This window comes from Salmo salar, chromosome ssa09 (genome assembly GCF_905237065.1).
Source record: "Salmo salar chromosome ssa09, Ssal_v3.1, whole genome shotgun sequence".
NCBI classification, from domain to species: Eukaryota; Metazoa; Chordata; class Actinopteri; order Salmoniformes; family Salmonidae; genus Salmo; species Salmo salar.
Window position 1 is genome coordinate 114,112,270 of NC_059450.1, and position 24,255 is coordinate 114,136,524.

General features: G+C 42.3%; 1 protein-coding gene across 1 annotated transcript; it reads left to right on the forward strand.

Annotated features, from left to right (window-relative positions):
* Positions 1-13,619: 13,619 nt before the first annotated feature.
* On the forward strand, positions 13,620-17,510 carry LOC106612475 (E3 ubiquitin-protein ligase RNF26). The gene has a single exon (XM_014213639.2). It carries the CDS (start codon positions 14,229-14,231, stop codon positions 15,582-15,584), a length of 1,356 nt encoding a protein of 451 aa, XP_014069114.1. The 5' UTR covers positions 13,620-14,228; the 3' UTR covers positions 15,585-17,510.
* Positions 17,511-24,255: the final 6,745 nt, after the last annotated feature.

Consider the following 24,255-nt stretch of genomic DNA (forward strand, 5'->3'; position numbering starts at 1 on the left):
GAATAGGATATAATAGAAAAAAATAGCAGCGAGAAGCAATAAACGGGGTTCAAAGGATGACAGAAAGGACACAAGATCTGTTGGATAACAAAGCAAGCACTCATCATGTAGGAACTATCTTATTTTATGTGCAACCAGTGAAAACATTACCATTTGTATCCACAAGGATGATCCAAGAGAAGTTTAGTCTAGTGCTGTAGGTTGGTTATCTTTGAATGCAGGTAATCATTCTTAAAGTCATTACTTAATGTATTGAGTTTCAGTGTTGGGGAAGCTACTCTGAAAATGTAGTTTACTAAGTTACCAATTACTTCACACTGGAATAAGTTAAGCTACACTAAGGCTACCCTTAAGAAAAATATAGTTTACTTAACTAAAGTTAGTTTGAAAAAGTAGTTACACTACATCCAAACTACTTCATAAATTATCATATCTAAATCTGAAATGTCATAGACTACAAATTGCAAGACCAGATCACTCTGAAGTAAGAGTCTGGTGGTGAAGCCATGTTAGGTTGCAGTGACTTCATATTCACATAGCTTCTAAGAACATATACACACAGAAAAAAAGGGTAGTAGGAGAACCCTGTTTGGTTCGAGGTAGAACCCTTCTAGGTTCTAGATAGCACTTTTTTAAAAGAGTGTATGTATGGTTTACATATGGGTAACATTTACAAAATGTCATGGCCCAATGTCCACCTGTTCAATTCTTGAAGCCCTTGTGTGATATAGTGCCATCTAGTGGTGTAGAATGACTGTATTCGAATGCAGCAACTAATCATTGTCAAATTCATCAGAGGCTAATTTATTGAGTCTATATACCAAATCTGGAGTCAATCTGACTTATGGTTCATGAGAAGAAGATTTGATTTTCTAAAGTATTTTTTAGCATATGTGCTAACGTGGACCGATAGGTACAGTGCGTCGATATTGAATGCAACAACAATGTTTTCTCAAAACCATTAAAGACTGATGTAATGAGTTTAAATACAAAATCTGGAGTGGATCTGAAGTATACCATCCCCACCGTCAAACATGGAGTTGGAAACATTATGCTTTGGGGGTGTTTTTCTGCTAAGGGGACAGGACAACTTCACCGCATCAAAGGGACGATGGATGGGGCCATGTACCGTCAAATCTTGGGTGAGAACCTCCTTCCCTCAGCCAGGGCATTGAAAATGGATCGTGGATGGGTATTCCAGCATGACAATGACCCAAAACACACGGCCAAGGCAACAAAGGAGTGGCTCAAGAAGAAGCACATTAAGGTCCTGGAGTGGCCTAGCCAGTCTCCAGACCTTAATCCCATAGAAAATCTGTGGAGGGAGCTGAAGGTTCGAGTTGCCAAACGTCAGCCTCGAAACCTTAATGACTTGGAGAAGATCTGCAAAATCCCTCCTGACATGTGTGCAAACCTGGTGGCCAACTACAAGAAACATCTGACCTCTGTGATTGCCAACAAGGGTTTTGCCACCAAGTACTAAGTCATGTTTTGCAGAGGGGTCAAATACTTATTTCCCTCATTAAAATGCAAATCATTTTATAACATTTTTGACATGCGTTTTTCTGGATTTTTTTGTTGTTATTCTGTCTCTCACTGTTCATATAAACCTACCATTAAAATTATAGACTGATCATTTCTTTGTCAGTGGGCAAACCTACAAAATCAGTAGGGGATCAAATACTTTTTTCCCTCACTGTATCTCTAGCTTAAACCTACAGATTTTGATTGGGGTTTTATGTAACACGACTCTGGGGGGTTAAGATATGTAATTTTGCTTTATTTGGACTTTACCAACATTTCCAAGATGGAGGAAAATCTATCCTGATGGACCTTTGTTCAGCATGGGGAAAGACACCTACATATAAAGTTTCAAGTCTCTAGGTTAAACGGGGCAACGGATATAAGGATTTCAGTGAGACTGCTTATAACTGTGCCCGCTATGGGCCAATCGTTACCATTATTTTTTAACAAGTTACTCATGGCCTCAATTTCTGTATGCCAAATTAGAAAAAAGTTACCAATCTATGGAGCTGTACATTGAATAGTAGCCATTGTAGGGTAAGCATAGCCACATGGACATGGTATGTGCTTTATGAAAAGCATTACATAAATCTCAGAGAAGACAATCACCAATGGAGTTATTTATTTCATCTGCATATTTCAGCTTGGCCAGCAGCTGTTGGGTCGTGGGGCCCTAGGGGCCTACAGGGGCCCCTGCAGTCATGGCTGTCCTATCAGATCTCAGGTCCGTGATGAATACTTCCTTGGTGACCACAATACTGACCAGTGAGCACAGACTTATATAACAGATAAATGGTGGGAAAAACCATTGTGAAAGATATGATCGGACTGGGGGTGGCTTAAAATGTAATTATGCTGAAATTATACATCAGCCTGTTATCTTGCCGGATTCGTAACGCAGACATGGCATGGAATGACATTTCAGTTAGTTCCAGAGCATTCCTGAGCACTCCATTGCTTGACTAAGAGCTCTTCCAATTGATAAATCAAGGCCTATTAGAAAACTTAGATTGCTCTGCTGATTCCTCTGCCCCTAAACTGTGTTTTATCTGTGATTTTGGAAACCCAAGCCTCAGTACATTTGCAGCATTGACGAAGAACTTGAGAACTCAAGAAGAAGAAACTACTACTCTTTGCTGAAAGCAAACATCCGGTACATGTAGACAGAAGTCTTTTTTAAGGAGTCCAGAAACAGCCTTTGGCAGTGATTACAGCTGTGATTCTTTCTGTGTAAGTCTCTAAGAACTTTGCAAACCTGGATTGTACAATATTTGCACATAATACTTTTTTAATTCTTGAAGCTCTGTGAAGTTGGTTGTTGATCATTGCAAGACAGCCATTTTCAAGTCTTGCCATAGATTTTAAAGACGATTTAAGACAAAACTGTAACTAGGCCACTCAAGAACATTCAATGTTGTCTTGGTAAGCAAACTCCAGCGTATATTTGGCCTTGTGTTTTAGGTTATTGTCCTGCTGAGGTGAATTAGAATTTGTCTCCCAGTGTCTGTTTGAAAGCAGACTGAACCAGGTTTTCCTCTAGTATTTTGCCTGTGCTTTGCTCTATTCTGTTTCCTTTTATCCTAAAAAACTCCCTAGTCCTTGCCGATGAAAAGCATACCCATAACATGATGCAGACACCACCATGTTTGAAAATATGAAGACTGGTACTCAGTGTTGTTTTGTGTTGGATTTGCCCCAAGCATAACACTTTGTATTCAGGATTTTTTTATTACAGTTTTTCTTTTTTGCCTTATTGCAAACAGGATGCATGTTTTGGAATATTTGTATTCTGTACAGGCTTCCTTCTTTTCACTGTCATTTAGATTAGTATTGTGGAGTAACTACAATGTTGTTGATCCATCCTCATGTCTCTTATCACAGCCATTAAACTCTGTAACTGTTTAAAGTCACCATTGGCCTCATGGTGAAATCCCTGAATGGTTTCCTTTCTCTCCGGCAACTGAGTTAGGAAGGACGCCTGTTTCTTTGTAGTGACTGGGTGTATTGATACACCATCCAAAGTGTAATTAATAACTTCACCATGCTCAAAGGGATATTCAGTGTCTCCTTTTTTTATTTGTACCCATCTACCAATAGGTGCCATTCTTTGTAAGGCATTGGAAAACCTCCCTGGTCTTTGTGGTTGAATCTGTGTTTGAAAATCTGATCGACTGAGGGACCTTACAGATAAATGTATGTGTGGGGTACAGAGATGAGGTAGTCATTCAAAAATCATGTTAAACACTATAATTGCACACAGAGTGAGTCCATGCAACTTACTATGTGACTTGTTAAGCACATTTTTACTCCAAAACTTATTTAGGCTTGCCATAACAAAGGGGTTGAATACTTATTGACTCAAGACATTTCAGCTTTTAATTTTGTATTAATAGACTTTAAAATGAATTTGTTAATTTGACTTAAAAAAATATATATAGATATTTAACCTTTATTTAACTACGCAAGTCAGTTAAGAACAAATTCTTATTTACATTATGGGGTATTGTGTATAGGCCAGTGACACTAAATCTACATTTAATCAATTTTAAATTCAGGCTGTAACAAAACAAAATGTGGAAAAAGTCAAGGGGTGTGAATACTTTCTGATGGTAGTCTATGTGTGGTCAAGACAAAATATTAGTGGGCAAGACAAAGTATTTAAGCGCTTTAAACAGGGTAGGTGCCAGGCGCACTGGTTTGAGTGTGTCAAGAATTGCAACGCTGCTGGGGTTTTCACGCTCAACAGTTTCCGGTGTGTATCAAGAATGGTCCACCAGCCAAAGGACATCCAGCCAACATAACACAACTGTGGGAAGCATTGGAGTCAACATGGGCCAGCATCCCTGTGGAACGCTTTTGACACCTTGTAGAGTCTATTTCGCTCTGAGGGCAAAAGGGTGTGCAACTATTAGGAATGTCTTCCTAATGTTTGTATACTCAGTGTATAGGAATTATATATTATAATGCGTTCTATAATGAGTACATTACGATTAAATTGGCATATGATATACAGTATTATGATGAACTATTACAATTCAAATATTTCATCATTAGTTTGGATATGTTTATTGCTTTATTTCAAGCCTGTGTTTGTTAAGATATGTATTTTATTTATTTATGTTGTGGTGACCTAATGGAGGCCATGGGAGGGGCCTCTGTGGAGTTATCTGCACTTTGCCAATCCCACCCCTGATCAGACTACTGTGAACTTAAAAGCCTTTGTGGTGAGGTACATGCAAGGGGCATCAATAATGATACCATGATTAAAGATGGAAGAGATGTTTGTGCTTCCTTCGAGACAAAAGCTTTTAGTCTTTCATCGTTGCTTCCCGTTACAGTGCATTCGGAAAGTATTCAGTCTTTTTTTTCAATCTTTTTCTACATTTTGTTTTACGTTACAGCCTTATTCTACAATTTATTAAAGACATTTTTTTCCCTCATCAATCTACACACAATACCCCATAATGACAAAGCAAAAACAGGTTTTTAGAATTTTTTGCAAATGTATTAAAAATAAAAAACTGAAATATTACATTTACATAACTATTCAGACCCTTTACTTAGTACATTGTTGAAGCACCTTTGGCAGCGATTACAGCCTCAAGTCTTCTTGGGTATGACGCTACAAGCTTGGCACACCTGTATTTGGCGAGTTTCTCCCATTCTTCTCTGCATATCCTCTCAACCTCTGTCAGGTTGGATGGGGAGCGTCGATGCACAGCTATTTTCAGGTCTCTCTAGAGATGTTTGATCGGGTTCAAGTCAGGGCTCTGGCTGGGACACTCAAGGGCATTCAGAGACTTGTCCCAAAGCCACTCCTGCATTGTCTTGGCTGTGTGCTTAGGGTCATTGTCCTGTTGGAAGGTGAACCTTCGCCTCAGTCTGAGGTCCTGAGCATTCTGGAGCAGGTTTTCATCAAGGATCTCTCTGTACTTTTCTCTGTTCATCTTTCCCTCGATTGTGACTAGTCTCCCAGTCCCTGCTGCTGAAAAACCTCCCCAACAGCATAATGTTGCCACCACCATGCTTAGGCCTGATTGCTGGAGTGCTGCAGAAATGGTTGTCCTTCTGGAAGGTTCTCCCATCTCCACAGAGGAACCCTGGAGCTCTGTCAGAGTGACCATCAGGTTGTTGGTCACAACCCTGACCAAGGCCCTTGTCCCCCGATTGCTCAGTTTGGCCAGGCGGCCAGCTCTAGGAAAAGTCTTGGTGGTTCCAAACTTCTTCCATTTAAGAATGATGGAGGCCACTGTGTTCTTGGGGACCTTCAATGCTGCAGAAATATTTTTGTACCCTTCCCCAGATCTGTGCCTCGACAGAATCCTGTCTCGCCGCTCTACGTACAGTTCCTTCGACATCATGGCTTGGTTTTTTCTCTGTCATGCACTGTCACCTGGGGGACCTTATATAGACAGGTGTGTGCCTTTCCAAATCATGTCCAATCAATTGAATTTACCACAGGTGGATTCCAATCACGTTGTTGAATCATCTCAAGGATGATCAATGGAAACAGGATGCACATGAGCTCAATTTTGAGTCTCATAGCAAAGGGTCTGAATGCTTATGTAAATAAGGTATTTCTGTTTTTTATTTGTAATAAATTTGCTAAAATTAAAAAAAAAGAAATGGGTTTATCATTCTGGCATATTGTGTATAGATTGATGATGACATTTTTTTATCTAATCAATTTTAGAATACGACTGTAAACGTAACAAAATGTGTAAAAAGCCAAGGGGTCTGAATACTTTCCGAATGCGCTGTTTCTGCTGTGTAGTGCTGTGCAGTCCTGTGCAGGGCCGGTGTGTTGCCATCTGGGGGCTCAAACTTTCTAAACCTGTAATGAAGGTCATTCAACAAACCAGACATCTCCTTTTATGCTCAGTAGACTTCATTGCGCTCTGTTTTTCTTTCCCCCCGATTTCAGAAGATGATCTATTTGTGGCGACATTGCTCTGTTTTGATGGAAAAAATAAGATCAACACAGATAAAGGACCACAACTGCCTAACTCTTCTCCTCTTCCTCCTCCTCCTCCACCCTCAATCTACAGCTAATCCATTTTGTCTGGTTCAGTAAACACTCCAATCCACAACACTCACTTCCGGAATACTCCTAGGGAGGGATACAGGTCTGTCTATGAGCAATGCTAATCACACACAATACATAAATATGTTTGAAATTATTTGAAAAGGCTTCAAGGCAACATATTTCTTCATGTTTCAGGTGAAACTTTGATTTAGATTCTCTAGATTATCTTGGTTCAGTTTTTGTGTGTGAAAATGTATACTTTACTATAGGAATACTAGTGCTGTAACCTTTGGTAAGACAGAGGCCAACCGTGTGGTGGCTGGTATGTGGATGAACTTCAGAAGTCAAACAGGGAAATTATGACACCTCTGGATGAAAGGCGGACGTAAACAAAGAGGTTGTTGACGCTTCCACTTCCTGTATGACCTAGCAGGGGCCCCTGTTTCCAAAACCATCTCATTGTTCAACCTAACCATTCAAGGCCAGTGAAATATAACACAGATTAATTCATTCAGTTTAGGCAAATGAACAATTGTAATGTCAACAGAATGTATCATTTTCAGTTTTTCTGTTATGAAGATAATGACCAAGGTGAAGGAAATACTTTTTGTATCCACAATGTAATGTATTGCAACAACAGCCATGAATACAGGAAATGGGGGGATGTGAAAATGTTTTTTATATTTTGTAAAACTGAGCTTGTAAATTGTTAAACTGATTCCAAGGAGTTTTACATTGGTACATCCCCAGAGGGTCACTTATTATGAATAGGGTCACTTATTCTGCTACTACAGAGTGAAGCAGCGGTGGACGATGCCTTGCCTCGTTGGCATGCACATGATAGAATACAATGTGCAGTATTCTTGTGAAACTAAGGTTTAGATCTAAATACAGTATAGCCGTATGGTCAATGGACATTCTGGTAGTAGTGAGGTGAGAGGACAACATAAGACACAGCAGTCAGTAATTTGATTAGCTTGGGAATTCATTCCTACAATTCTTTCAGCCCAGCACAGACTACTCTAGCAGTGGTATGCAGGCTATGCAGGTTAGGTTCCACAATCAGCGGATGGATGGACAATTCTCATCATATCATTGTGTCACATGAGGAAGGATGGAGTTTATAGTTGATGTGTAGAGGAGAGGAAATTGAAAGACAATCCAGTCTTTTCCGCCAATCACTCATGTTTTACTACTAGGTCATGTTACATATGTTTACTGTATATTAGACCATTCCTGAAATACCTGGAAGACAAGAAGCTTATATTGAAACAATATATCATAGCATAGTCATTTTTTCATTAGGGGCGGCGGGTAGCCTAGTGGTTTGAGCGTTGGGCCAGTTAAGGTTGCTAGATCAAAGGTTGCTAGATCAAATCCCTGAGCTGACAAGGTAATAATCTGTCATTCTGCCCCTGAACAAGGCAGTTAACCCACTGTTCCTAGGCTGTCATTGTAAATAAGAATTTGTTCTTAACTGACTTGCCGAGTTAAATAAAAATTAAATTCCAGTCATTTACTATATCACAGCAACGTCACAGCATTCGTCACGACTTCGAAGTTGTGGGTTTTGGAACAATAGAAGTCTTACTGACACTGTGTTGTGATAGGTTGTGTCAGCTCTATTCTTCCGAGGTTATTGAAAGTAAGTGGGTTTATACTTCAATTGTAGGTGTCATCAGCTCTTCCCTTGACCATGAATTATGTAAATATGCAAATGATACAGGTCAAATATTTAGTAGATTTGCTTTGTATTTGTGATGTACATTATAAACAGAGAAGCTGCCGATGTAAACTTTTTTTTACAAAGTCATATCAGGATTCATCTTAAGAATGTGCGCTCTTTACCTGTAATGATATACAATCCTAGGCAGAGGGTTTGGGAAGATTGTGAGCATTTAGTTTGGGAAATAAAATATACTGGGACTGAGTAAGGAAAAGACAACACAAATAAAGTGCCTGGATGTCTCTCCTCCGTGCAGTTCCCAGGGACTGCAAAGACCCTAGAAGACCCAAGAGAGTAAGCTTTTAATTTGGCTGACATATAGGGACAGAAAGACAGGACATTCTGGAATTTTGTGAGGGGACACAGAAAAACCTGCATAGGGTGTTCCAAACAAAGGTCCTGCTTTTATTCAGGCAAAACTGACATCTCTGCTTGTGAAATCAGGATCTTCACAACTTCAGATCTGCATATCTTATTTATTTGAGCATTTTAGGTGATGTTTTGGAAGTGTTTTATTGATGGTTGTCTTTGTGTCCCTTTACATTAAACGTTATACCCATGAGAATCTTAATCTACGTCTGTTGGGAATAAACACACTTACATTTTGTCCATGAATCCGGTTGCCCTGGCATTTCCCCTTTGACGTATTCTCTAGGCTAGCACCCTTAGCACATACCCCTAGTGTGCCCTGGTCCCTGCACGAGTGTAATTGATGATTGGACACTGTTCCTGTTTGTTATGGCGCTCGCTCTCTGTGGTGGAAAGAGATAGCAGAGATATGTTCTAAGGAGAGCCTAGAGGAAGGAAAGAGGAAAATAAGTCATTCTTTCCAGGCCAGACCCAAGAGCAAGTTGTTTTGGGGTTGTCTGTTTGAATGAGAGAGGGCCATTGTCTAATGTGCACAAGGGTGGGAGCACGGAGTGTGCACAGGGGGCGAGGGGGCTTGGGGGAAGAGTGGGAGAGATATTTGGAGTCCCGTTTCTGCTAAACTCTATCACAATAACATGAACTGTGACAAAGGGACACTTTGATAAGAGACGCAAGCTTTTGCAAATCCCTGTCTCCATGGTGATTACTGGTAATTAGAGGCTATTAATCATTACACATCCCACAGACAGTGTTTCAGGGCATGTCCAATCCTACCCCACAACATGAAGAGTGAGTGCATGATTTAGGCTGTTCTTTATCCAAAGTCCACCCAGTTATAACTGAGTTCTAACTCAGTTTATCACATCTGTGATGTCTATTTTTGGAATGTCAAAGTGGTATTTACAAGAAAATGTGTAAATCTCTGAACTCATTCCTAAAATGTTTTTTAAATGAATCATAACATTGAGCATGGCTTTCTAACATTAGAAATGAAATTGAGTTAACAAGTGACGACCATGTCGACCAAGTAAAGCCATCCCCATGGTCCTGGGAAGGGAAACTTGAACCAAGAATGTACTCCTGGGGAATTTCCACATTCAACAGTAGTTTTATTTTTTCTGATATTTCTCAGTGCCTCACTTCCTGTTTTAAAAGGATGATCCTCTTTTTTCAGCCCACACCGCAATCAGGTCTGCCGATCATGTAGAAGGATGTAAGGGAGGGTCAGCCAGTTACATTCTCTATACAGCATGGAAATAACATAGTGGGCGAGAAAATCAATTGTAGAAAATGAGACCTTAGGTCCCCTCTCCTTGTAGGAAGTGCATCAAGGTGTTTTCTTATTTTACCATGGGACCCATCCTGGTGGCTTCTGTTGTTCTCCAATCTGGGATCCATTTCAATATTGTTTGTTTATTTTACCTAGGGCCTCTAACGAGTCCGTTTCCATTTTGGCCCTAGAGCATGAGCATGAGGTTGTAAATTGTGGGACTGTCGTCACTGACAAATGTTTAATGTGAGGGAAAAATGCTCCTGTCGGTCATCGGCTGCTTGTCTTTGTATGGTGAATATAGGGACACGCAGCTCCATACTACTGATAAACCTCTGACTGGGTTTTGTAAGAGTATGGAAAATAAAACAGAGCGAATGCCCCTTTGGAGCTGAAGTAAGTAGCCCTGTGCCTTGGGGTTGTCACACTTATCCATAGTGGAATCAATCCCCAGATGTGAGCTTGCTGGAGGAGTGTACCTACTGTGTAAAGTCTAAGCAATAATTTAAGAGATTAATTTGTAAGTCTACTGAGGCCTCCATAAAATTTCAGACTCCTAAGGCCCAATTAAGATTTTTTGTTCACCTCATTGATGGGAAGTTTATTGCTTAGTTATTTGTGGATCAAAGGCATGCAAAAGTGCTTGACATTTAGGCCTAATTGTCATCTGAGATAATTTGGTGTTCGCCTTGCAATCTCGGCAACCAAGAACAAATCTAGCCACGTACCTATAGGGGGCGCAATTTTCATAGGGGATGAATTTGCATTTTGAACCCCCCTGTTGTATCATTGAAATGTGATACAAAACTGGGGCGACGGTGTGCTTTAGGACCATGCGGACGCCTCCGAGTGGTCGGGTAGGCTGTCTGGAGTGTTTATCCGACTGAATTTTTTTAAACAAAAAATACTAATGTTATGTCCCCCCGCACTTCTAAAACCAAAGTTGTGCCCCTGCCTATAGGTGAACGTGCACACCCGTGAAATTATGATTAGTCCCAAAAAATCGGTCACTCAAAAAACAGCACACCGGTAGAATTGTTGAATGTAGTTTCATCAAAGATCTTTTCCAACTATATTGACTTCAATTCAGGGAATTCATTTTGATTAGATCCCGAGGGGTTCGTGCTGATTGTACGGAGATTGTGATAGCCGGTCAAATGGAGTCCCTAGAGAAAGAAAGAACAAGATGGCTGTCAGGAGTAGTGCAGTATTATCATAAGGAGACGTATACTTGGAAAACAGAGGAGGAATGGAGGGAAAAAGAAAGGCAGAGGAGGTCTCAGAGAGAGAGAGGGAGGAAATGGCTGAAAAATGGGAGATGGTTTGTTAAAGAAGAATGGAAGAAAGTGTAAGCAAAGTGAGATGAAGACAGGAGGAGAAATGGAAGTGAATGATGTCGAAGTATAGGAGGTGGTAGGAGTGGTGAAGTTCTCGGAGCCCGAGGCTTGCACCGAGGGTCAGGATAAAGATGAGTCTGTGACAGTAGGAGTGAAGTTTATGGAAAAAGTGGACCCTTGCCTTTTGGCTGATCCATTTGTGGTTTCAGGGTGGGTGAAAACAGAATTGGGTACTGTGGAATTTTCGAGAGTAACCAGAAGGGGTCTTGCAATAATTGTTTGTGTTTCTGTTGGGCAGAGTGAGAAGGCACTCGGCGTTAAACGAATGGGGGCAAGAAATGTGAATTGTTTCGTTCTCAAGAAAAGGGTGCCATTGAAAGGAGTGATTACTGGGATAGCAGTAAATGTAAAAGTTGACCAACTGAAGGGGAAGAATGGATTTTTAGCATTTATAGCAATGGTTATCAACTGTACTGCAGGGATGGAATGTAAGTCGCAGAAAATGGAGGTTGTGGTGGCAGCTACAGAGAGGTATTTGGGTGTGCGAGACTTGACATCAGAAGAGTTACAGGGTGTGTTAAGTGGTGATGTCCCATCCTCTCAGGCTGTTGGCATGAGATAGGACTAAATATACACACTTAAACAACACAATGTAACTCCAAGTCAATCACACTTCTGTGAAATCAAACTGTCCACTTAGGAAGCAACATTGATTGACAATACATTTCACATGCTGTTGTGCAAATGGAATAGACAACAGGTGGAAATTATAGGCAATTAGCAAGACACCCCCAATAAAGGAGTGGCTCTGCAGGTGGGGACCACAGACCACTTCTCAGTTCCTATGCTTCCTGGCTGATGTTTTGATCACTTTTGAATGCTGGCGATGCTTTCAATCTAGTGGTAGCATGAGACAGAGTCTACAACCCACACAAGTGGCTCAGGTAGTGCAGCTCATCCAGGATGGCACATCAATGCGAGCTGTGGCAAGAAGGTTTGCTGTGTCTGTCAGCGTAGTGTCCAGAGCATGGAGGCGCTACCAGGAGACAGGCCAGTACATCAGGAGACATGGAGGAGGCCATAGGAGGGCAACAACCCAGCAGCAGGACCGCCTTAGTGCAAGGAGGAGCAGGAGGAGCACTGCCAGAGCCCTGCAAAATGACCTCCAGCAGGCCACAAATGTGCATGTGTCTGCTCAAACGGTCAGAAACAGACTCCATGAGGGTGGTATGAGGGCCCGACGTCCACATGTGGGGGTTGTGCTTACAGCCCAACACCGTGCAGGACGTTTGGCATTTGCCAGAGAACACCAAGATTAGCAAATTCGCCACTGGCGCCCTGTGCTCTTCACAGATGAAAGCAGGTTCATACTGAGCACGTGACAGACGTGACAGAGTCTGGAGACACCGTGGAGAACGTTCTGCTGCCTGCGTCCTCCAGCATGACCGGTTTGGCGGTGGGTCAGTCATGGTGTGGGGTGGCATTTCTTTGGGGGGCCGCACAGCCCTCCATGTGCTCGCCAGAGGTAACCTGACTGCCATTAGGTACCGAGATGAGATCCTCAGACCCCTTGTGAGACCATATGCTGGTGCGGTTGGCCCTGGGTTCCTCCTAATGCAAGACAATGCTAGACCTCATGTGGCTGGAGTGTGTCAGCAGTTCCTGCAAGAGGAAGGCATTGATGCCCAGACCTGAATCCAATTGAGCACATCTGGGACATCATGTCTCGCTCCATCCACCAATGCCACGTTGCACCACAGACTGTCCAGGAGTTGGCGGATGGTTTAGTCCAGGTCTGGGAGGAGATCCCTCTGGAGACCATCCGCCACCTCATCAGGAGCATGCCCAGGTGTTGTAGGGAGGTCATACAGGCATGTGTAGGCCACACACACTACTGAGCCTCATTTTGACTTGTTTTAAGGACATTACATCAAAGTTGGATCAGCCTGTAGTGTGGTTTTCCACTTTAATTTTGAGTGTGACTCCAAATCCAGACCTCCATGGGGTGATAAATTGGATTTCCATTGATTATTTTTGTGTGATTTTGTTGTCAGCACATTCAACTATGTAAAGAAAAAAGTATTTAATAAGATTATTTAATTCATTCAGATCTAGGATGTGTTATTTTAGTGTTCCCTTTATTTTTTTGAGCAGTGTATTTACATAGTGGAGTAGGGTGGTGTTATTTAAACATTTTTTGTGAGTGTAGTGTTAGATGGTAAGGTATTTGTTCATTTTTTTTTTTAAATCAAGCAAAGTATAAGGGAGTTGTACTCCAATCTAGTAAGTGGCGGTAATGCAACATACATTGGATGCCAACTGCCGTTGAACCTCATAGAAGAAGAAGAAGAAGAAGAAGAAGAAGAAGAAGAAGAAGAGGAGGAGGAGGAAGAGGAGAAGATCATGTGACCAAACTGAAACCATTATGGCGGCCACCGTGTAGGAAACAGCCTGTGTCTGTTTTGTGACTTTTCGTCGTCAACTTCCTTGATCTTGCATTGGATTATGGTGGATTTTGCGCAAGGATATACGTTATTGAGGACTGGGCATGAGGAGATGGAACATTTTGTGAGCGCAAGACGGGAATGTATTTAGGAAGAACAGTTTGTTAGCTAGTCGGCTAACCGAAGAGCTAACTAGTTACTAGAGCCAGCTCAAGTTTGAAAGTAAACATCCGCTGATTACAGTGTATGCATATGTTCGCCCTTTAGCCAAAACAAACGTGGTTATACCGCTGGTTATTTCAAATTGCAACTGGAATGTGCCCGACCTACGTGTTTGGTAGGTAGTTATGTTAGCTAGTAGAGCTAGCTTTGTTATGCTAGCTAGCTAAACTGGCTAATTGAACCGAAAGAGAAGTGAACACATCCGAGGACGAGGTAGCTAACGTTATCTAGCTAGCTATGTAACCTTTGCTGGCCAGACCAAAAAGTTAATTGATCAAGACAGTGAACCAACTCGAGTAAGAACTGTATCATGGGTCTGGTGAACCTTGTCTTTTGCACTATTGGGAAATGTTTCGATTTCATATTCTTCCTCCTGGATCTAAATTTCTTAATAGTCCATTCAGTGATACGGCTCCTGGCGGCATGTATCAACTTTGTGAATAAGCTACCCATGCTACTGACCAACTCAATGGTGAAGTGCTGGAACTTCACTGTGTTCTGCATGGTTGCCATGATGGACAGCGTTTCACTTCTGGCCCAGGGCACAGTTAACATGTTAGGGCGCTGGCTGCAGCTCTTGGGAGGTATTTTGGAGAGTTTCAAAATGGTGGGCTACTTGTCCTCACATGTTCTCTTGCATGTCAGGGATCTGTTCCACCGTGGGCTGCTGTGTGGTCACTGCTTGCTGCAGCAGGTGTGGGAGGGCTGTGGCATTGCAGTCAGCCTGGTGCTCTACCTGGTCAACACGGTGGTCAACCTGCTGCTCATCGGGACACAGAATGTCTACTCTGTTGTAGTCAGCATGTGGGAGGCGGTCTCCTGCCCTCTGCAGAAGGCTGTGGAGCTCACCCTCACACTCTTCACCTTCCTTTACAGCTGCCTGGTCGGCACCTCAGTCCTTCTCTGGACTCCAGTCAGGCTAGCCCTGGAGTTCCTAGGCTTGCTCGGACATATTTTCGTCAGCGTCTTCCTCCTGAACATTTATGGCCTCATTCTCACGGCTGCCATTGTTGTCACCGCCACAATCTACATGAACCCTGAGCTGACCCGTCTTGGAGCCCGCCACGCCGTCGGTTACTTCAACTCTTTCACCACCCTGCAGGTCCTACAGAGGGCGCTCCATCGCCTCTACATGCTGGGGAGGGGCGTGTGGCAGAGGCTTCAGCGACAGACCAGCCGCCTATACCAAATGATAACACCAGTCTACAGGAACATCAGAGTGAGGGGTGAGGGCCACACCAGGCAACCTGAACCCAATGACAGAGAGCAGAGGGCTCTTCCGGACGGTAGTGCAGGAGACACTGCACCACGCGCTGAACGTGCTGCTCGGCCTCGCCAGCTAATGGATGACCTGTGGGACCTAGCGTTCCCCAGCTCCAGCAGCACATACAGGCCTTTACAGAAACAGAAACTCTCCTCAGAGGAGGGGGGCACCAGCTCCAAAGGTCCCCCAAATGACAGCCTACTGACTCTGCTCCAGGAGCAGGAAGAGAGGAAGAAGTGCATAATCTGTCAGGACAGTACTAAGACAGTGGTGCTGCTGCCTTGCCGCCACCTGTGTTTGTGTCGGGACTGTACCAACATATTGCTGCGCCAGCCCGTCTACCAGCAGAACTGTCCGCTCTGCCGCCATATGATCCTTAATACCATGGATGTGTATCTCTGAGGGACCTAACGACGGAGGGGCGTGTGGCTCAGAGCGCTGCATTGTTAACATGTTGAATCTCAGGTTTAGAATGTGCAGAGACTATAGGCTACGTCTACACCAGCAGTACATTGCAGCTCAGGCACACTGCTATCCAAGTCCAGTCCAGTCCACTGTGCTTAAATTGCTTGTCGCCCATGGCTGATGTCTTAAATGATGCCTGTGTTTTGTTCAGACAACCATGGCAGTGCTTGCCTACATTTTTTTTTTTTTATACTTGCTTGTTCATATTACTGAACACTTCATGGTCATTCCAAACTGTATGTGGTGTGTGAACTTAAAGGAATGTTTGCTGTGTGTCAGTTAACTTCCTTTATTCAGCATAGGTTCAGTTTGAAATACAGGAGTCAATACAGTATGAAATGTTATCGTAAAAACACATTTTGTAGCCTATGCTTAGATTTAAATGGTGACAACCTCTCAAATGCAATTTGTCAATAGCCAATATTGTTCCAAGCAGTTCATATTCAGAGACCCGTAAAAAGTGTGAAATTGTGGGATAGGGGGTTAATTTCATAAGCTATGGTTGTCAAAAAATATCAATGTCAGAGAAATTATTTCCCAGATCCATTTGTCTTGTCATATTACGAATGTTTGTTTTGTTCTAATGATTATTCCATCATTTGGATCACTGTAATGTAGCCAGTTCTTTCCACCATGCTGACATATGAACACTACCTAGTTTATGCTTCACACAAGGTATATTCCTCCTTTATAGTTATTGTAATGTTTTTATCTTGTGATCAAACATTGACATGCTGTTCAAAATGACCACCATTAGTCAGTAATGGCTTCATAATTCCTCGTTTCCATTTTGTCTCATTGCTCAAAATAAGTATTGATCAAAGCTCTGTGAAATGCCATGTTACCCAAACTGCAATGGCTATTGAATTAGTTTGCAAGTGTTGGAGAAAGGCCCGTTAAGTGACAATAAAAGGCATATTTGAAATGCCTTTTTTTGGACCAAGGTTTCATAAATACATCTTGGATAGGCTCTGCCTGTAAGATATTTTTGGATCAAACACGATAGAGTGACTTCAATATTGTGACAGACGGCCTAGAACGTGAACCACAGTGTCACTGATGTCCTTTTGTGATTGTTTTAGTCTCATTGACATTGTGTAGCCTACAATCATTTCCTGATGTCTTTGTTCCAATCAGAATTCTTAACATTTTTGTTATTTCAACAGGTTCTGTAATCACTCATTCAGTAATTTTGCCCTTTATCCCTTTTATCTAGTACCAAACCAACAATTTTCAAGCGGCCTACCATTTTCTTAACACCCCCATTTATATTGTTCTAGTAATTATGAAACCAACAATTGTCTTTGAGGTGGGAGAGAAAAAAGTTGGGCCCATGAATTGTCTATAATGTGACATTATATTGATACAAATCTATGAAAAAAGATTGCCTATATATTTTAGTCCAGAGTAAATCCTAGGTTATATTCTGAGTTGACCTCTTCCTGTCAGGTTTCCCCAAAGGCCTTTATTCATTGCGTGACATTCCTATCTACAGATACAGTGGACTCTTATCACAACCACACATGTTGCCATTCACATGGCTTATTTTATCTAGGAAGACTGACCTGTGTATCCAGGGGACATTGCAATAAGCCATGAATGGAGTAGCAGGTAGCCTAGCACTTAAGAGTGTTGGGGCAGTAACTGAAAGGTCGCTGGTTCGAATCCCGAGCTGACTAGGTGAAAAATCTGTCTGTGCCTTTGAGCAAGGCACTTAACCCTTATTGCTCCTGTAAGTCCGAATAAGAGTCTGCTAAATGACTTAAGTGTAAAAATGTATTTTGTTTTATAAAGGTTTATGAATGTGGCCAGACTAATGAGAATGACAAATGACTGTGAGACAATAAACAAACATATCTTTTGGTACTGTTTTTCTGTCTTTTTCTGTTGTGAAAAAAACATTTATTTGATGTATTTTCACTATTTACTTTGCATTCCAGTTCAGAGCAGTCAATAGACTGTGTTTTTGTTACAGACTGGGTTTACCAGCTTGTGTGAGCAAACCTAGGCCCTGATACAATCCATCAGAAAGAGAACAGCACCACAGCCAGTTCTGTTTCACAGGATGTTTTGCTCATCATACTAGATCATATCAGCGTCTATGAGATAATCAAGGCTATTATTTCCTTGTTGATAAACCAATGTTCAATGTATAATTGATTCCGGTCCTCTTGACCAATGAATCCCCAAATTTGTGTTTCGCATTACACGCGCTACACATTGGTAATGTGTTGTGTCAAATTCTGTGATGATAGGGCAATGTTTCCAACATACATTTTGAGTTAAAACCCATATTTCCTACCATTGCTATGCCACCATTGTCAAGATTTCTATATTGATCCACCACTCTGAAGTTCACTAAACTTGTACATTTTTGTGAAAACCAAGTAGGATGGAGATGTTGAAGATTCCATATACAGTACATTTGGAAATTATTCAGACTCCTGGTCTTTTTTCACATTTTTGTTACGTTACAGCCTTATTCTAAAATTGATGAGGAAAATGTTTTATTTAATCAATCTACACACATTACCCCATAATGACAAAGCGAAAACAGGTTTTTAGACAGTTTTGCAAATGTATATATGAAAAAATTTAATACCTTATTTACATAAGTATTCAGTCTCTATACTATTTGGTATTTTATTAGGATCGGCATTAGCTGTTGCAAAAGCAGCAGCTACTCTTCCTGGGGTCCAGAAATGAGACTTGAAATTGAGCTCAGGTGCATCCTGTTTCCATTGATCATCCTTGAGATGTTTCTACAACTTGATTGGAGTCCACCTGTGGTAAATTCAATTGGACATGATTTGGAAATGCACACACCTGTCTATATAATGTCCCACAGTTGACAGTACATGTCAGAGCAAAAACCAAGCCATGAGGTCGAAGGAATTTTCCGTAGCGCTCCGAGACAGGATTGTGTTAAGGCACAGATTGGGGGAAGGGTACCAAGAAATGTCTGCAGCACTGACGGTCCCGAAGAACACAGTGGCCTCCATCATTCTTAAATGAAAGAAGTTTGTTACCTCCAAGACTCTTCCTAGAGCTGGCCGCCCGGCAAAACTGAGCAATCGGGGGAGAAGGGCCTTGGTCAGGGAGATGACCAAGAACCAGATGGTCACTCTGACAGAGCTCCTCTGTGGAGATGGTTGTCCTTCTGGAAGGTTTTCCCATCTCTGCAGCACTTCATCAATCAGGGCTTTATGGTAGTGGCCAGACGGAAGCCACTCCTAATTTAACGGCACATGACAGCTCGCTTGGAGTTTGAGAAACAAGATTATGTGGTCTGATGAAACCAAGATTGAAATCTTTGAATTGAATGCCAAGTTTCACGTCTGTAGGAAACCTGGCACCATCCCTACTGTGAAGCATGGTGGTGGCAACATTATGCTGTGGGGATATTTTTCAGAGGCAGGGAATGGGAGACTAATCAGGATTGAGGGAAAGATAAACAGAGCAAAGTACAGAGAGATCCTTGATGAAAACCTGCTCCAGAGTGCTCAGGACCTGAGACTGGGGCGAAGGTTCACCTTCCAACAGGACAATGACCCTAAGCACACAGCCAAGACAACGCAGGAGTGGCTTTGGGACAAGTCTCTGAATGTCCTTGAGTGGCCCAGCCAGAGCACGGACTTGAACCCAATCGAACATCTCTGGAGAGACCTGAAAATAGCTGTGCAGCGACGCTCCCCATCCAACCTGACAGAGCTTGAGAGGATCTGTAGAGAAGAATGGGAGAAACTCGCCCAAAAACAGGTGTGACAAACTTGTTGCGTCACACCCAAAAAGATTTGAGGCTGTAATTGCTGCCAAAGGTGCTGCCAAAGGTGCTTCAACAATTATGTAAATGTAATATTTACTCATTTTTAGATAAGAAACCTGTTTTTGCATTGTCATTATGGGGTATTGTTTGTAGATTGAAAATTATTGAATCCATTTTAGAATAAGGCTGTAACGTAACAAAATGTGGAAAAAGTGAATGGGTCTGAACACTTTCTGAATGCAGTATAAATGTAGCCATTGTGCTAACCCTGGTGATAGTATCTCTGAATGTGAGAAAGTAACCTTCCTCTTCCCTAGACTTTCCCATCTGTGAGGAGAGGGAAACATTGAAGAGCAGCAGCTGGGGGGTGATAGGTGTAGGAGGGGGTCAGGAAAGGGGGCTCTGCTGGACATTGTGAACCACTTCCTCCAGGAACTAGTTGTTTTGTGGTTTATGACTTCACAGACTTACTTCCCAAAGTTCCTTCTAAATACACTATATATATAAAAGTATATAAACAATGTAAAATGTGCAGTTTTGTCACACAACACAATACCACAGATGTTTCAAGTTTTGAGGGAGTGTGCAATTGGCATGCTGACTGCAGGAATGTCCACCAGAGCTGTTGCCAGAGAATTGAGTGTTCGTTTCTCTACCATAAGCCGCCTCCAACATTATTTTAGAGAATTTGGCAGTACTTCCAATCGGCCTCACACCCGCAGCCCACGACCTCCACATCCAACTTCTTCCCCTGAGGGATCGTCTTAGACCAGCCATCCCGACAGCTGATGAAACTGTGAGTTTGCACAATGGAATAATTTCTGCACAAGCTTTCAGAAACCGTCTCAGGGAAGCTCATCTGCATACTCGTCATCCTCACCAGGGTCTTGACCTGATTGAAATTCGGCGTCGTAAACGACTTCAGTTGGCAAAAACTAACCTTCGATGGCTACTGGCACGCTGTACAAGTGGGCTCTTCATGGATGAATTCCGGTTTTAACTGCACCGGGCAGATGGCAGACAGTTTGTATGGTGTTGTGTGGGCAAGCGGTTTGCTGAACGTTGTGAACAGACTGCACCATGGTGGTGGTGGGGTTATGGTATGGGCAGGCATAAGCTACGGACAATGAATACAACTGCATTTTATTGATGGCGATTTGAATGCACAGAGATACCGTGACTAGATCCTGATGCCCATTGTCGTGCCATTCATCCGCCGCCATCACCTCATGTTTCAGTATGATAATGCACGGCTCCATGTCGCAAGGATCTGTACACAATTCCTGGAAGCTGAAATTGTCACAGTTCTTCCATGGCCTGCATACTCACCAGATGTGTCACCCATTGAGCCTGTTTTGGATGCTCTGGATTGATGTGTACGATATCGTGTTCCAGTTCCCACCAAAATCCAGCAACTTCGTAACAGCCAATGAATGGGACAACATTCCACAGACCACAATTAACAGCCTAATTAACACTATTCGAAAGAGATATGTCATGCTGCATGAGGCAAATGGTGGTCACACCAGATACTGACTGGTTTTCTGATCCACGCCCCTACCTATTTGCATTACATGTTTCATTTTCACAGAGCACAATGTTGTAAGGGCTCCTATGTCGAATCAAATCAAACTTTTTGTCACATGTGCCGAATACAACAGGTGTAGACCTTACCATGAAATACGTACTTACAAACTCTTAACCAACAATGCAGTTCAAGAGAGAGTTTAAAAAATAATAAAAAGTAACACAATAAAATAATAACGAGGCTATATACAGGGTACCGGTACCAAGTCAATGTGCGGGGGTACAAGTTAGTTGAGGTAATTTGTACATGTAGGTAGGGGTAAAGTGACTATGCATAGATAATAAACAGCAAGTTAGCAACAGTGTAAAAACAAATGGGCGGGTCAATGTAAATAGTCCGGGTGGCCATTTGATTAATTGTTCAGCAGTCTTATGGCTTGGGGATAGAAGCTGTTAAGGAGCCTTTTGGTCCCAGACTTGGCGCTCCAGTACCGCTTGCCGTGCGGTAGCAGAGAGAACAGTCTATGACTTGGGTGACTGGAGTCTTTGACAATTTTTGGGGCTTTCCTCTGACACCGCCTAGTAATAATGCCTGATTTAGGGGCTAGCTTGCATGTGGGGGAAACAACTGGGTAATTAAGGGACAACAAGTAGTCTCACAATGTTTCAAGTAGGATGACACTTAACTAGCATTGGCTTGACATGTAGAGTGGCCTTTGTTGTGTCAACAGTATTGGAATGTGTGATCCAACTCTACTCCTGACAATTCTATTGCAGCTGACCAAACAATGCATAGGATACTGGTGTAATTCAACATTTCACCAGTAAACCCTATGGGAAACGTTTGAGGGACCTTGATAATGTCAATAGAATCCAAAAGCTTTGGTCAATCTGACCAGCCCCACTGGGAAAACTGGTTGAATCAATTTTATTTCCACGTCATTCCAACCAAAAACTCTATGCGAAGACATTGAATCAACACAGAAAACAGTTTTTTTTTTTCTTCCATGTTTGTTGACAACTCAACCAAATGTTAATCAAAACTAGACGTTAAACTGACGTCTGTGCGCGAGCATGATCTACTTCCGACAATAACAAAGGAAAACAGTGCAATCCCAGTATAGTTTTCTGACTGTTTCCATTGCATCTTCCACTATAGCGTACAGTTTGATGACATGATCCTCATTATGACATCTGACCTATATAAACCGCAGTCAACACAAATGGCCGCTGTGGAGAGACACCGGAGATAACGTTGGATCCATTTCTTTACGATCACGAGTGACACCAGCTTGGATAAGTGTTTTGATTATGGAACCAGCAAGTTACTTTGAAGTGTACTGTGTTGCATTGAGCATTGATAGCCACAGACAAGAGGCTTTTTCCATTGCCCCGAGGTTCATCTTGGGGTTGTTCCCGTTTCTTATACCCCTGACGATGGGTGAAGTGAACACCCCTAGGAATCCCATCCAATACCACATTAAGCATTATCTCTCATAAGTCTCCATTCAATGTTTATATCGTTGTATGTAGAGAAGAGCATATTTTCTCTGAACTAGATTAGCCCTACATGGGAGTTTAGTGTTTTTGCATGATATTATACAGTATACACCTTCTCTAATACAATACAAAGCTATTTCCTGTAATCTTGTTTTTCTGTTTAGATGCTAAGAATTTCAGAGTTGGGTATTTATTAATACTATACCATGACTTTGAGAGAGGATCTGGGTCTCCTGTTCCTTGGGGCTTGAGAGGCCGAGGTAAGAAACTTAGTCTAATCAAGCTCTTGTATGTCAGCAAAAACATTTTCCTGGCATGGATTTAGGTCCACTCAACCAGAGGGCAAGGGAAACACCAATAAATACACAGCCATTCTGAGTGATCACCTTCAACCTACACTGTATTGTGAATCATTTATATCCTGATGAGAGTGGTTTCCTCCACGATGACAATGGCCCCCATTCACAGGGCACGAGTGGTCACTGAATGGTTCGATGAGCATGAAGAGGATGTAAACCATATGCCAGGGTCGTCAGACCCCAACCCAGTTGAACACTTAATAGGAGATTCTGGAGCGGTGCCTGAGACAGGGTTTTCCACCACCATCAACAAAACACCAAATGATGGAATTTATTGTGGAAGAATGGTGTCGCATCCCTCCAATAGAGTTCCAGACACGTGTAGAATGTATGCCAAGGCACATTGAAGCTGTTCTGGCGGCTCGTGGAAGCCCAACGCCCTATTAAGTCACTCTGTGTTGGTGTTTCCTTTATTTTGGCAGTTACCTGTGCATACAGTATTGTCTGCTCTCCAGAGCACTCTTACTGTGTTGATGTGAAGCTCTCTGTTGTTGGAGGTCTATTGGCAGGTCTCTGAGCAGCAGAAAAAGGCATGCAAGGGGATTCTATGATGGAACATCAGTCCTCACAGACAACTCTGAAGCAATATACTGATAGATGTTTTAGAAGCAAGCCACATAATAATACAAACCTTATCCTGTTCCAGATGGAATTCTGAAACTACACTGAACAAAAATATAAACGCAACATGTAACAATTTCAAAGATTTTACTAAGTTACAGTTCATACAAGGAAATCACTCAATTGAAATAAATTCATTAAGCCCTAATCTATGGATTTCACTTGATTGGGAATACAGACATGCATCTGTTGGTCAAAGATAGCTTTTTAAAAAAGTTAGGCGCGGGATCAGAAAACCAGTCAGTATCTGCTGTGACCACCATTTGCATCATGCAGCGCGACACATCGCCTTCGCATAGAGTTGATCAGGCGGTTAATTGTGGCCTGTGGAATGTTGTCCCACTCCTCTTCCATGGCTGTGCAAAGTGGCTGGATATTGTCGGGAACTGGAATGAGCAGTCGTACACATCGATCCAGAGCATTCCGAACATGCTCAATGTGTGACCTGTCTGGTGAGTATGCAGGCCATGAAATAACTGGGACATTTTCAGCTTCCAGGAATTGTGTACAGATCCTTGCGACATTATCATGCAGAAACATGAGGTGATGGCGGCGGATGAAAGGCACGACATGGGCCTCAGGATCTAGTCAGGGTATCTCTGCATTCAAATTACCATTGATAAAATACAATTGTGTTCATTGTTCGTAGCTTTTACCTGCCCATACCATAACCCCACTGCCACCATGGGGCACTCTGTTCACAATGTTGACATCAGCAAACCGCTCGCCCACACAACACCAACTCTCTAGGCCCTCTACTCTTACCAATGACCTGCCACTGACATTACACAAAGCATGTGTGTCCATGTATGCTGATGATTCAACCAGCAAAAAA

What these genes read in the sequence shown, in the direction of transcription:
- LOC106612475 (XM_014213639.2), top strand. Translation starts at nt 14,229, where the DNA reads ATGGGTCTGGTGAACCTTGTCTTTTGCACTATTGGGAAATGTTTCGAT.